Here is a 15,515-nt window from a genome sequence, read left to right as displayed (position 1 = left end):
AAATCTCACCCTCAAGATCTGGACACATTCTGTTGTTTCATGTCCTCCTTATACTGAGATGCCCAAAACTGCAGCGTAGAGTGGGACAACCACCGCCCTTGACCAGCTAGCTACGCTGTGCTGGGTGCACCCCAGGACACAGATGGCCCTTTCAGCTGCCAGGGCACACTGCTGAGTCACATGCAACTTGCCATCAAACCCAAACTCCCAGGTCTCTTTCTGTGGGGCTGCTCTCCAGCCTCTCATCCCACCAGTTTGTATGCATAACCAGGATTACCCTGTCCTCCTGCTGAGGTTTCTTTAAAAAAAAAGAAAAGGTATAAAGACAAAGAACCATTCTCCTTCATCTCTTCTGGTACCTCTCCTCCTTACAGCTACAACCTCTGGGCAGGCAGGGAGGGCAAGCGGAGGATGCCAACCTGCACATACTTCAACTTTCTGTGTCTCTGGGTTCTATTGCATCTTCTCGCTCGAGGGAACGTAATGGATCCTGTTTCAAGGCCCATCATCGCAGCTCCAAATTATGCCAATGAAAGTGCTTGCTGAGGAACCCACTCTGCACCCCTTGTGCCCTTATCACTGCCAGACTCCCTGTAGCCACCCCTCGCAATCAAGCAGGCAGGCAGGGTAAGCACAGCAAAGGCCACAGCTTCGAGGACTTCCCCGTTTTCCAGGGCTGACCAGACAGTAGATAGGATCACTGCTTCCTAAGCCAGGACCCCTAAGCTGGGTCCTGTGACACATATATGAATACTGACAGATATAAAAATAACAAGAGCAAGGAAAAAAAAAAAAGCAGGTTTAGGCAAAACTTTATCCTATAATGCTACAGTCTCAAAAACCTGGAAAGGTGTAGCTTGCTCTATGAATGCAGCAAAGATAACTAAGGCTTGTGCTCCGCCTGCTGGCTCTGTCCTCAAAACACAGCCCCACACCCACGCCCGCATGAACACGAGCTCTTCAATAGCCTAACACATACAGGGCTTCATCTGTTTCAATCATGAAGCTGTGCCTTCATACAAAAAGGAGACACTGTATTTAATCACAGAGTGAGAGAGCACTGTGAGGCATGAAAAACAGGAGTTGGGAGTTGTTTTGACCTAAACAAAACCAAGCTTCTGAAACACCCATCCTAAGCAAAGTACTGTGAAAGGTACGTAAAAGATGAAGAGACATATACCTAAATGGAGGAATGGAGTAAATCAGTGACTAAAGCTTACTCTGAATATATACTGAAATGCACAAGGAGAACTACCAGGCACAGTAATCTGCACGCAGACTTCACAGTCGGCACTGCTGATGGCTGCAGCCAGCCCCATGTCCCATCAGTCTTCTGGAAGACTTGAACGAATGGATGGACTCATCTCCTCCAGAGTACCCTGCTCTCGCACCTCAAAACCCTCGTGTGCTCCTTAATGCCACGAGTCGCTGCCAAGAGCCTGTCTGGTAGTGCCCTCACCAGTTTCCTGGTCTGGCTCCTGGCTTTTCCTGCCAGTTTCCATCGCTCTGGCTCCAAGGGGCCCCCTTGGCCTCTGCTCTCTACCTGCGTAATTCATAATTCATCAACACTGAAATCTTCAAAAAAGCTTAAAGATGAGGGTTTCTGTACTAATAAGGGTAACGTAAAAAGGTGGCTATCAGGAACAATGTCAGGTTTTTAGAGATACCCTTAAGGATTAATATTAATTCAGCCATATTAATTGGATTCAAGATTTTAAGGTTAAAAAAAAAAACTAAAAAACCGCAGATCACTATTAAGAGCAAGATTGGGTCTTGAGAACCTCTGAACTTGTCAGTGTTTCCTTCAATACATAATAGAAGAAACAACAAAATCTGAGCACAACTCCTTGTAAATTACCTAATATACCTGCAGGCTGGAGGAAACAGGCAATCGCACATACAGCCAGATTCTCTCTCCTAGCCTAACCTCAATCTGCCTTGCAGGAAAATCCACGTATTGTAACCTGCTTGGGATTTTTTTTTTTTTGGCAAGTCAAGTTTACCTGTATAGGTAAACCTAAACATTTGGATTTTAAATAATGCCTTCCTTCGCAAGCTAAACTTTTCCCATCAGGGTGAAAGCTGGAAACAAAGACTGAATTGTCATGTTGGCAAGGGTTATGTGCTACTTAGAACCATATTTGATGTTTTCTGTATGAAAATACCCCGAGTTTGACACATAAAAAACTACATGTTATTTTATTTAAATATTGACTACCAGTTGATTCTAATTAGTTAAAAAATAAGCCGTACTATCAAGGTGAATTCCATTTTTAAGTCCTAGCCATAGTGATACTAAATATCCTTGCAGCATGCAGCAATCATTCCTCTTTCAGTGAATGCATAAATGCGGCCTCTTCGCACATCCATTCCGATCAAGATACATTCACATTCCCCCACTACAGTTACTGAAGACTCTCAAGAGCTACTGAAAACGTTACTTGATGACCTCTTACTGTGTCCAGCTTCAGAGACATGGTAGTCTCACGTAGAGAGGCACACTGAATCAGAGTAAACTGCAAGCCAATGTCAGAAGAAAACCGTTGGCACTCAGGTAACACTGAGAAAAAAGCAGCAACATCCCCAAAGTTTAAAAACTCCATCACCTGGTTAAGACGACCTGTTCCCTTTCCTGTTTTAGTAAAAACTGCCTGATGGTATTCCTCAGGTGTAACACACGATGGCAGCAAACACCAAGCTTTAGCCTTACCTGCGCTGGCTGTTCACCTCCAGTCCTAAAATCCTCCAGCTGCTGGGAATGCCAGGCAGCTGGGCCGTAGGGCTTCTCGGCAGCCCTGCAGTCCACAGGATTCGCACGTAACTGCTCTTTAAGCCACATCTGAGTCCTCACTGCCGGCTGTATGGGAGCTCCGCTCACAGCCTGCTGTCCCAGAGTTGCGTATCTCTGGCCAAAATCTTCGCAGCTGGCTGCCGCAGGTTCGCTTTCAGGTAAGGCACTGTAGGTCAGGTCTAAGGCATGTCTCCTACTTGAGGAGTCTGCAACAAAATCATCTTTGCTGCATGTTTCAAATTTGTATTTGCAGTCCAACAGAGAAGATAGTTTTCTCCCCATTTCTCTGTCCTCAATTTTTAGCAACTCCATCCTATCATGCAAACAACTTGGCTCATTTGTCCTTAATTGCAGTGACGCAGCTTTGTCTGTACCAGCCCTGGAGTCCACTGAATGACTACTCCCATCCTGGCTGAAGGCAGTTGGTGAGCTCAGCTTAGACAAGGAGGACCATTTCCTTACAGGTCTTGCATCTTTCATGTCAAGAGAATTGTCCAGGGCACCCTGATTTCTGCCTCCTGCTGACGGCACAAAGCTGGTACTCCATTCTGAGCCATCAGACTTGAAAGCTTCTCTGTGTTTGGAAAGTGAAGAGCTGGCATTAGACGGCATCACATGGGCAGTGGGAATACAGACCAGTGATCGGCTGGGCTTAAATGAGGATGTACCACTCGAAGTTGAATGATCTGGGAAGAGAGAGAGAGATTTATCATGTAAGTAAGTACAATACAGAACTCATACTAACATCAGTGCCCAGAGAGCAAAACATCAAAACCAAGGTGAAACAAAAAAATAGAAGGAAACTGGTTTCTTGACAAAGTAAGGTCTTCTGAACCATTCAAGATTATAAGAAGGGAAACCTATTAAAGTAGAAGATTTTCAACTTCATTTTGCCCTGGTGCCATCATTACAAAAAGAGAATTGGACTAAGCGGTGGCAACAGCAGCTCCAGACACAGTTCTTGGGCTGTGGACATAAAGCAGCATTCACTCCCCAGCTTCAAGGTGGCAGGCTGGATTTCTCCCCAAACCAACTCATTTTAAGTAGCTTCTGTATCACAAACAGTAGAGGTATCACAATTCAGGAGGCCCAGGACTGGTTCCTCTTCCATCACCCCTCATTTTTAGAGGCAAAGCAATTCACTAAATGCCCTCTGTAAAATGGCAGTGCTGGAGACCAGCCAGTTTAATGACAGAACTGTCCATCCCAGTTGCATCCCACCGACTTCAACCTACACTTCCCCAGGTGACTTGCCAAAACAAGATCCTGAAATATTTTACGTTCCGTTTAGGTTTTGCGCTGTTTACAGACCCAAATACAACACCAGACAGGAACTCCGTGTAACACCATTTATGAAGTCTATCCCAAGCTGGAATATCAAGAACAGAGAAATCAGTGAGGTGATATTCATGAGGGGATGGAAGAGCAAAGACGAGAGAGGTAAAGGAGAGGTTACTGAGGACTGGCTGAGACGTCTCACATGCCCAGTGACATATGCTTAGCACCACAGGCTGTGGACAACCAGAAATACACACCTAATCCTCTCATTAGAGGATCAGCTCCCACCAAGTCACATGCCTGCACCTTAGCAAGCTCATATTGCTCGTTAGGTTCATGGCAGAGAGACAGCATGAAATCGCTTTAATTAAAATACTGTTTTGGGATCCTTTCTGCCAAGAGCAAGACAGATACGCTTTTATTTCTCTCAGCCTAACCTAGAGAGAACTTCTATTTCTTTGGGATTTGTCAGCTGGTACAACAGTTCATAGTGGGACAACTAAAAAAAAAAGGGGGAGGGAGGAAATCAATCAATTGCTCTAGGAGTACAACAACATGCCCAGTTTGATGGCTACACCAGGTTAATGTGATTTGGTGAGGGCCAGAACACATTAACTGGGCACACCTTCAAAAGACGTATGAGTCAATATACTGTGCCACAGACACTCTGTATATATATGTATATATATATATACTATGCCACAGGGAAAATAAGAGAGCTTCCAATGGTGCAAAAACTTTTTTGAATCATAGAATGGTTTGGGTTGGAAGGGGCCTTAAAGATCACCCAGTTCCAACCCCCTGCCATGGGTAGGGACACCTTCCACTGGACCAGGTTGCTCAAAGCCTCATCCAGCCTGGCCTTGAACACTTCCAGGGATGGGGCATCCACAGCTTCTCTGGGCAACCTGTTCCAGTGCTTCACCACCCTCTCCATGAACAGCTGATATCCAATCTAAACCTCCCGTCTCAATTTAAACCTGTTACCCCTTGTCCTGTCACTACAGGCCCTTGTAAAAAGTTCCCCCCAGCTTCTTTGTAGGCCTTTTCAGGTACTGGAAGGCTGCAATGAGGTCTCCCCGGAGCCTTCTCCAGGCTGAACAAGCCCAATTCTCTCAGCCTTCTTTTGGACGGCAGCACTTCTTTTTCCACATATCCAAATAACCTTAACCCCAAGCGGCATACTCCTCCTTATTTGGGACCAGATTTCCTCACTCCTTGCACTTGAAGCACAAAACAAAATAATATAGCCCTACAGCCACATTCCTCATGAGAAAAATGCATTGTAGTCCACAAAATAATTAATAGTTCCTTGACTGATACCTGTTTATTACATACTTGTTTTCTGGCTCCTAAATGAGCCAGGGTTCCTAAGAAGGTGGAAATTCTTGGGGTCACTGCCCCACCATGTACCCTCCTGTTCCAAAGCATAAGCTCACACCACACTCTTGCCTCTACCCTACCACCCACTTTCACAGTAGTTACAGAAGAGAGCTGTCTTCACAACAAAGCTGTCAAAAATGGATCAACAGTTTAAGACTTACTGGTAGGGTGCTGATGATGGCCACAAAATACACAAGGGATGCTCACATTAGAGAAAGTGAAATAGAGAGAGAAGAATACTAGCAGCTTGTTACCTGATGGATCATGTTCCTAATAAATGTGAGGGTATGGTTTTACACGCAAGACAAAAGGCCTTCCGTCCCCCTGGCACTTCTTCCTTAAAAATTCTATACTGCAGAGAGAAACATTTTCCTTTGCTTTGTTCTCTGCCTGGACACTGCTCAAGAGGTGGGATATGTTAAAGAGGAAGACAAGAGAGTCACACAACCCATTTCAAGTGAAGGAATCATGGTGTCTCCTGACCCAACCCATTTGTGCCCATAGCTACTGCAGCAGTGGAGACCGTAATACACAACACTGCAAGTTCCCGAAATTGTGATACGCTCACTGCGTGTAACCAGTTTGCCTGTGCCAGGTGCAGTCTCAGCTTCCCTCAGCTCGGCCTGTCTTCTCTCGTAGCACAGTAGACGATGTGGAAGCAGCACAGTTAGCCACTACAAATCAGGTAGCCCCTGCTACGCAAAGTAGCAAGATGTACCAGCTTCCGGCCCTGCTCCGCAACAGAAATAGTCATCTCGGGCTAAGGACATCAAAGCAGTGACAGTAAGATGAAAGCAGTATAACATGATGGAGCTGGAGTCTCAAACATATATATTATGAGACAAGGTTAGAGTCCTGCTTTCTGGGAGCATTCAGCAGAAATAAAATAATAATTAGAAGTATATGGTCTCCTTCACCTGTTTTTATTAGGATACCAAGTTACTCATATAGGGCAGATTTTTATTTTTCCTAGTTCTACTCTAAATTTAAGCCCTGAGTGAGAGCTAAACTTCTTTTCCTCACTTCTGATTCTAAACTCTTCAAGCAGATGGAAACTTGGAACGCCACGCACATCCAACTACAGCTGATGGATGTCTCTGATAATTTGTCTCAAAGCGAAACACAGCAATTTTGGCTTCAAGTTGCCCTAATTACTCTTCCCATTAACGCTCACTGAAACATATGAGAAAATTCACACTCCTTCATGGAGCATATTGCTTCAGTCTGCCTTGACGGCAGGCTCAGCTGGAAACAGAGCCAGTCTGCATTCTGAAACGTCTCACAACACAAAACGCACGAAATCCAGAAATTTCAATGAAAGTAAGAGAGAACCCACAAAACATGGTGGAACTTAAGAGACATTACTTCTTCTGCAGTCAGAGAAATAAGCTCCATCTGCCCAAATCCTACTTTATCCAAGCGGCAAATTTTTCCCTGCCATACAGTCAGGGGTAAGCAAATGCCTAGCTCAGAACCACAAGTGCTCTCTTCTCAGCATTACTCACATCTTCCCTTCATTATACAATCACTCCTAAACATGGCTTGGATATCTCCAGTCTTTCAATGCTTAAGACTACTCACTTAATGAAAACTTAAAGAGACAGGAGGGAAAAAAAACCCCAAACCAACACAGCTAGTTTCACCAGTTTTTCTTTAACAGCATCAAGATCATATGACAAATTTTGCTTTTCAATTATCCTAATAACTTTTTGTGTGTGTGTGCTTACCACAAAACTCCTTAGAGGATTTACAGGCATAACATTTTAATACCTGATCCAATACTTCCCAAACCACATAAATAAACGAATTGGGAAAATTCTATTTTTAAAAAAACAGTCTAAAGGATTTCTACGCCATAATAGCAGCAGATGGAATAGAAAATGGAGAGCACTTCCTATGGCTTTCCTCCTATCTTGTGTCACACTTCTGAACTATTTCATTACTGCATATCTGGCACAGAAAATCATGTAACAGAAGCAATTTTTGTCTTACTAAATACCACATCACAGAAATTTTGTGTAAATGGGAGACAACACAGCAGAGACTTTATTCTGGAGCGGGAGAAGAAAGAAACCCTACAACACAGTTAGCGAACACCTCCTACTCCTTTACAATTTCCTGTGCTATGGTTTTTTTTAAAATCACTAGTGCCAACTCCATTCATCATAACTAGAAGAAAATCTCTGAAGCCATTTCTCAGGCCAGATACACAACACAACCATTCAGCCACTTAACATCCTTTCTGCTGTCCAACGTCACGCGTAACGCACAAGAGACAGAGAAGGTGCACTGTAACCCCAAACAGCTTCTTCAGCTGCAGAGTGAAACGAGTGCTTTAAGAACCCCCACCTACTAGATATACTTGTGTGACAATTTCCTCACTGCTCCCAGTACAGTATTATCAGACAACAGCAGAGCAATCAGCTGATAGTTACCCAATACTAACCAAAACCAAGATGCCTATGATGTGTATGTTTATGGGATGGATTTGATCCCGCTGAAAACTGAGAACCTTCCTTGTGTAAAGGACTTTGAAATTTGATACTTTATCCAGGCTATAATTAGTGAGCCCTGACCACAGAGTACACCAGTATTAAAAACAGCTGACCTTCTCTTCCTGCCCTCCCCTCCCACCCCCCAAAACACCAACACAGATTACACTAATCCAGGAAAATAAACTGAATTACTCTTTTTAACAGAGCAAAAGATAAACGGGGGAAGTCAAGCCTCTATTATACAAATTGGCGGTCTTGAATGTGGCTGCAGACTAGGGTACAAAGGTCCTTATATTCGTTATAGGATGTCGGTTCTGAATGCTTCTCTGAACTGTTCTGTAACTCTTAATTGCACGGACCCCAGCAACCATCCACAAGCAATTCCAATGTATGACTTACCCAGAGGGCCATGAGCCCTCAATTCTGCCATGCAAACATGCGGCTGCCTCCCAGGAACCTTCACCAAAACAGCTGCTTTCAACAACTGAGGTGTCTAACTCTCCCGGGAGCTGATGGAACAACAAAGACCACAGGATGATGTGCCATGACAGCAGTACTTAGGCTACACGTGCGTTCCCCCTACCTACCTACTTACAGATTGGACTAGGCTAATGCAGCACAGATAATCAGATGAGCCAACGGAGAAATCTGAAAAGGGACAGGCAGGAGGCCAGCCCTAGCCAAAAGCCCCAAAGGGACTGACTCACCCACCTCTGGAAGCAGAAGCGTAACTTTCCAGCGCACAGTAGCAGTCACAGGAACAGCTGGGGTTTGGTTCGTTTGTTTTGGTTGGATTTCTTTTACTGCCAAGAAATCCTCACCATTCTCCTTACAAGCCCTGTTCATATTATTTCAGGTTTACTATGTCAAAACATGAGAGGTGAATGAATGGAGGAAATCTCCACAAATAAACCTCTTCCAAAAGAAGAAATAATACAAGCATGCATCATAGAAAGCTGTAGCAGAATGGGAGCACTGCATACACAGGAGAGAATTGTTCAGAGATTTAACAAGGTCTGTATGAGAAAGTGGGCCCAAAATCCTCATACAATTCCTAAACATAATTTGTTTATGAAGTGCTGAGTTTGTACAGCAAGAAACTAAAACAAAAGAAAGAATAACAAAAAGCTTACTAGAGGCAGAATATCAATACTAACTAATTGATACTAATTTAAATTAAGACAATGCTAAATACTAAAATACTCACTGACAGTAAATTGAGTTGCCTGTGTCACATCTATGCCTTCAAAGCAGAGAGTCATGTGGTGTTCAGAAGCAACTTCAATTAATGTTGTTTGGAAAAAAGCAGCAAGTTCACTGGCTTCCAGCATCACCAGTTACCGTACTGGCAGTGTCAATCAGAACTGTTTTACATAAGAAGTGGACAGCAAAACTCCGAGCCAGTTCTACTTTATTTAAACTAATTTCTGTACAATTTTCTGTAATCTTCTATGTTGCATAACAAAAGAATGCAAATTTTACCTACAAACTTGCTCGTTTTAGAGGCTGAAGTCATTTAAAACCTACATAATTCCAAAGAGTATGAGCAGTACAACCCTGAATAATACAAATGCCAACATACGAGGTTGCAGCCAAGAGAATTTTCAAAAACTGGAGCAATTTTGTTGCTTTTATTACTTCCCTTCAAACAGCATCATCTTGGCGTAAGCCATGATCAAATACTGGTAAACGTACTACCCCTAAGCAATGTTATTGCAGAGAGATGGAAGGAGGAATAAATGGTAGGTCAGCCCCACAGGCCTCCTACAACGTAGAGAAATCAAGTAATACTACGAGAAGAGTTTAAAGGACTTTTAGTGAACAGAGCAGAAAGCAGTGCTGGCAAGAGCAAAAGCTGTGCTCAGAAGTACCTGGGTGGCGCACGCGCTTACCCGGACAAGGAAAGGCAAAGGTAACACCAAGTTCCAGCCAATGGCAAACAGCTTCTCAAACGTCCTTAGGAACAAAAGGAAGGCTACATACATATGAAAATACTTTAACAGAAGCTTGCCTAACATATCCCACCTAACTTATTACAAACGGGCCACTTGGTATCCTCTTCATTATCTTCCTCTACAGTTAATGGCTTTCCCTTTTCCCCATTTGCAACATCTCACTCATTTCCACAACCCTGACAGCGAACTCGCCTTCTGCCTTGTTTGCCAAAGAGGTGACGAGGTAGCAACACTCCTACTCAGTGTAGAAAGCAAGGGTAACACTCTCAACTTTCAAGGGGAAGTGGGAAACAAACATGTTCTAAAGTTCGGTTAATGAAGCTTAACACAGAAACTGACTGCACCTGACCAAGAGAAAATTACACTTTGTCACTGAGGAAGAGTCAGTCCTAATTCAAGTTATTTACTCATATTTCCCTATTTTCATACTATGAGTCCTGTTTTCTTCTTGTCACACACAAAAGGTTGCTTTGCTTCACTCAGATGTACCCATTTCCCCAGAACATGCCCTGTAAAAGCTCCTAGTTCGACTGCATTCAGTTACAGTAGTGAAGGTACTGAAATACTCTTTCAGAAGTCTGCTCTTTGACCAACTCTCATCAAGACATAGCAGATGCTCTGCAGCTTTGATTTATTTAAAAAGTGCTGTCCCACACCTGAGAAGTCATCACCTTACACCAAGTTTCCATCACATATCCCAAGATGGCAGACTTGGCAAAAACCTCATTAGTGAAGTTGTTAGATGCCAGCAACAAGGACAAGCAATTAATTGATACAGTGCACCACGTGGAAAGACGGCATCTTCATATGGTCTCACTTTAGCACTGCAAATGAATCTCTGCATTCCAGAGCCAAAATTCCTAATTCCATCACTTAAGCTAGATGACAAGAAGAACTCTGAGTATCTCTCCTCCGAAATTCCACATGGGTAATCAAACCAGAATCAGTGCCAAAATGAAGCACACAATGGAGATTACACATTTGCTTTTTCTGAAGATCGTACACTATCAGTTTAAAAAACGACTATGCAGGAAAGAGACAGCATAAAGTGTTAGTTTTCTCCTGTGGGCCACTGCCGTCAGATCTGAGGTTAAAGTTCCCAATATTAATCAAAGTTAAAAGACATTCAGTAGAACAATCTGTCATCCAAACCACCACTCATTAAAAATTAATATGCATTCCCTTGAAATACATAGCTGGGGTTTTTGTGCAAGAAGATATCAGGTGAAATGATCTACTTTCTTAAATGTAGATCATTATACATGCTTAAAAAAAAAAAAAGTCCCTTTAAACTAGCTGTTTGGCCATAAGAAATAATAAAACCTCTACAGTGTACTTAACCAAAACAAAAAAACCCTTTAACAATGTTTCATCCTGCTTTTGTACAGGGAGACTGTACCAAGTGAGTGCAACAGTTTTTGCTGAGGGAAACCAAATACAAAATTCTCAAACAGAAAAGGCAAACACATACAAGCGGTCCAGTAAAACTCCTGGGAGCTGCTGTGATAAAACTGAGGTCTTAACAGGCACTAAGTATATACATGCAGAGAGAAAAAGGAAGAAAACCCCCAAGCACCCAGCATATCACATACACACCAAACTCAGCCATCCGGCTTAAGGGATCTTAACATAATTGGTATTTAAGGTTTTAATACAAAACTGTACTGCCTACTAATATTTCTGTGAAGGGACAACTTGCCTAGCAATATCTAGGCTAGTAATACTCAGATGGGGAATCTGCAACTCCAGAAGAGAAACATCTTCAAATAAATTTAATAACTTCCAAGTCTTGAGCCAGATCTGGGTCAAATTAGCTTGTGCCCATGAAGCTCATGTTCAGATGATTTAACAGGGGACCGCAAAGAAGAGTAGCACTATACAGAGGTGGGACACTGCGACTCCACAATGGTCATGTATCGGTCCAGTGCACCAAGGACAGCCTTAAAGTAACACACAGGTCAAGAAGCCGCAGGTGAAGTATGTTTTACAGAAAAGATTATTCAAAGAGAAATCATTACAGCAGGGTCAACTACTGCAGGACTCTGTTTTCTTTACTGCACTCAACTATTCCAGATGACAGTGTCAGAGAAATGTGGAAGTACAAATTCATTAAAAACACAGGAGGCACATTCAACAAATACCAACAGGGTATTTCAATGGCAGTCGAAAAGATTTCACAGACTGTATCTGATCAGCGAGGCTGAAGTAAACTGCAGGTAAGCCCAAGAGCAAGTTTTTACTCTGTACCAGTCACTGGAAACAAGTTATAAACAACTACTACTGGTCTAAGGTTGCAATGGCCATCCCAAATGAACACCGGATTTTTGAATCAGATTTTTCTGCTAAATTAATCTACACAGACAAAGGCTAACCTAACTTACATAAAATCTCTTTAAAGGAGAAATTTGAGCATGTTAAGACAGAATCATGTCTTAAAAGAATGAACTAGTTTTACCAGCATACAATAAACTTCTTGATTTATACATTTTGTCTCCTTACCCCAAGGATATCACACCCCCACTGTCAAATACAATTTTGATTTCTAGGTAATAAAGGACACTCTGAACAATTATTTTCAAAGTTAAACTTTCACAGCACTAAGTGTCACACACACAAAGAGGTAGCCCATCCTCAATGACTTCTCTTTGCGTACCTCTCTGACTACCCTCTTCAGCCTTCAGCTTCGGTGCTGTTATTGCCACCACACACAGAGTAGCTAATAGAGAACTGTGCTACAGGATGTTCATAAGCTGCTGTACGAGTACATGTGAGTAACATGCAACTGGCCACCACAATATAGTAAATAACATTGTGTATAAAATGTGGATGCTCCATGTGAAAGAGAAGGTTTATACCCTGCAGTATCTTTCTTTTCCAGCAATCTGGAGCTATTTTTAAGAGATAGTTATATAACTAAGCAGAATGATTTTTAGATTAACAGGTTCTATTTTTTCTTCCCCAGATAAGAGGATAAAGCAATATCCCAGAACAGCAGTCACGCAGTCGGACAACTTCATTTTGCTGAAATAAAAGTCTGAGTGAAAACTTACACTGCCACAGGGATTTTTTTTTTCTTTGTGGTTGGTTTTTTCTTCTTTAAAAAAAGTCTAGATCTTAACTTTGCCTTTTTACGAAGGACATCTACAGCTTCCAATTCCATTTTCCAACAACAACCACTTAACAGTGAAGGCATGCAGAAATCAAATATCCCCCTAGGACCTTCATTAAAAGTAATGGTTAAGGGAAAAAAAAAATCCTGTGGATGTCACAATATATCTGTCCTCCTTCCTTTCTAAATCTGCAAGATACCCATGCCACAAATACTATCTACTTCCACAGCCACCAGATACTCCCTCTTGCTGGCATTACTTCTTCATCTGCAACTAGGGATGACTTAATAAAAATTGGAGTAACCTGGCTCATCAGAACAGAAATCCACTCCTGCCCTCCAGAAGATAAAAATCCCAGGTATTTTTGTTTTCTGTAAGAGAACGTCCAGTAGCAGGAATGCACCTTGCCCTCCACTTTCCTACACCAAGACAGACAGAAGTTGTACCTTCTCAAGCTCCAAAGGAAACTTACTGTATTATCTCAACTCTCTAACATACTACCAGTGCCATCTCCAACAGCAGCATTCACACATTAGCTAAGCTGATGCCTTTCAGCAGCAAAACCACCTCACGTAAGACAGGAAGGTGCATGTGAGCAGGCTCACATGAGAGTTAAGGGGAGAGACTCCCTCTAACACAGGACAGCAGAGCAAAATCTGAGGGTTCCCCCACAGTACTGTTAAACTTTGGTGCTGACCGAGGTGTGCATCCATCCCTTGCATTTGATTCATACGTGCAGGCAGAAACAGAGTCTACAGTTTAATGTCTAGTAACTTTAGAAGGTTAAATCCCACTTTCAGCTTCTAGGGAGACTGAAGTTCCTGGCTGTGTTTTCTGAGATCATTATCCAACAATGAAAGCTTAATCCCTGCTCATACTAAGATGCTCTTTATCTTAAAAATACCATGTTTACATTCATCTGGTACCTGTTCTGCTCACCACTAAGCAGTGGATCTTGGTTCACAGCCCACCAAAAACAGCTCTTTCTAACAGGAGCAGCAGCTTTCAGCTTTACATCAGGATATGCAAGTGTGGAAGAGAGGACATATCTTCACCTTCATTTTCTCTCACAACCTCACAGTCCACTTCTACTCCCAGCCGAGCCTTACACACAGTAGTCATCCTCCTAGTTTATCTCTGCGTTCTCACTTTGGGAGCCCCTGCCCAAATTCAACATCATAGATTAGAATAATTTAGGTTGGAAAAGGCCCTTAAGATCATTGAGTCCGACCGTTAACCTAACACTGCCAAGTGCACCACTAAACCAGGTCCCTAAGTGCCATGTCTACAGGTCTCAAATACCTCCAGGGATGGTGACTCAACCACTTCCCTGGGCAGCCTGTGCTTGACAACCCTCTAAGGGGTGACCCTTCCAAGTATCACACAGGCTTCTATACAGCCTGAGCTTTTGGCCAGATGGAAGAACAAATCTTTTCACAGGCAGGAGCAAGTGCTGTAAGCTGCCACAGCAGCCAGGCTGCCACGGGCCCAGCGAGGCAGGGGATGCTGCTTGACAGCTTTCACACCGCTTCGCAGCAAGATCGCCTGCGTCATCCTCCTTCCTCCTGCTGCAGGACAAGGTCAGGCCAGGTCGCCAAGCACAGCCAGCTTGCCGTAGCACTACCGCTGTTACCTACCACTTGGAAGTGGTTAATCTACCCCAAGCAATTTACTGAATGCGCTTTGGGAACGCCTGCATCCAACAGTAATCCCTCACAAGGGCCAGAAATCATCTCCAGGAATCCTAAATATTCATCTGCTGCCTCAGGAACAATTTAGCTCACTGGGGAAGTCTCTCCCTCTTCAGATGCTGATCCACAAAGGGTAACATAGTAATATGTGAACAGTAGCTTTTACTCAACTGGATTAGGTCTGCTGAGCAGTCTTGGTCCATGTAATTACTTACCAAGACTTGGGAAAAAGCACGATACTTAAACAAACAAAAACAAACCCTAAAATAAACACACAAAAGAGTAAAATGCAATATTGCAGAAGTAGATCTACTTCTGCATTTTCTAACTTTCACATTCTTAGCTTTGTGACTCTACTCTTCATTCACTATACAAGACCCTCTCCTTCCATTAACGTTTCTCGGACACTTCAGGCCATTGATAACAAATCAACAGCTTGCTCCACATGTAGGTCACCATCTGGAACCCAGCTCAGGCCACAAGGGATTAACCTTATATTGGATTTGAACATAGCTCTACACCCTACAGAAGTACTTCTTATGCTACAAAAATTAAGCATCGTTATCCTTATTTCCCAAATAAGGACAGGAGTCAAAGTGTTTCAACAACTAGCTCGATGTCACCTAGTAAGGCTCACCTGCTTCCTCCCACTGCTCTCTACACCAAGCAATACTAGCTACCCTGGTATAACGTATGCATTTTAATCCTTGCAAATCCAAGCAGAACGAAAATAAAGGAATAAACGGGGCAGAAAGGAAGGCAAGACCTGCCTGGAAATCTCAGCATTTTCCGACAGCAACCAAAAATTTGAT

At 43.0% G+C, this 15,515-nt stretch overlaps 1 protein-coding gene across 1 annotated transcript in view; it reads right to left on the bottom strand.

Annotated features, from left to right (window-relative positions):
• Window positions 1–960: 960 nt before the first annotated feature.
• LOC104513269 (centrosomal protein of 85 kDa-like) overlaps window positions 961–15,515 on the bottom strand; it is a gene marked incomplete at its 5' end in the record, with an annotated part of 33,064 nt that continues 18,509 nt past the window's right edge. Inside the window, 3 exons of the mRNA XM_010156571.1 lie at window positions 961–1,012; window positions 1,392–1,543; window positions 2,711–3,477. Of these exons, the coding sequence (XP_010154873.1) occupies window positions 961–1,012; window positions 1,392–1,543; window positions 2,711–3,477 (971 nt within the window). The remainder of the gene's footprint in view (window positions 1,013–1,391; window positions 1,544–2,710; window positions 3,478–15,515) is intronic.

This window comes from Eurypyga helias, unplaced genomic scaffold, assembly GCF_000690775.1.
Source record: "Eurypyga helias isolate BGI_N326 unplaced genomic scaffold, ASM69077v1 scaffold7890, whole genome shotgun sequence".
NCBI classification, from domain to species: Eukaryota; Metazoa; Chordata; class Aves; order Eurypygiformes; family Eurypygidae; genus Eurypyga; species Eurypyga helias.
The sequence above is the reverse complement of the archived record's forward strand: the minus strand, read 5'-3'. Positions and strand labels throughout refer to the sequence as shown.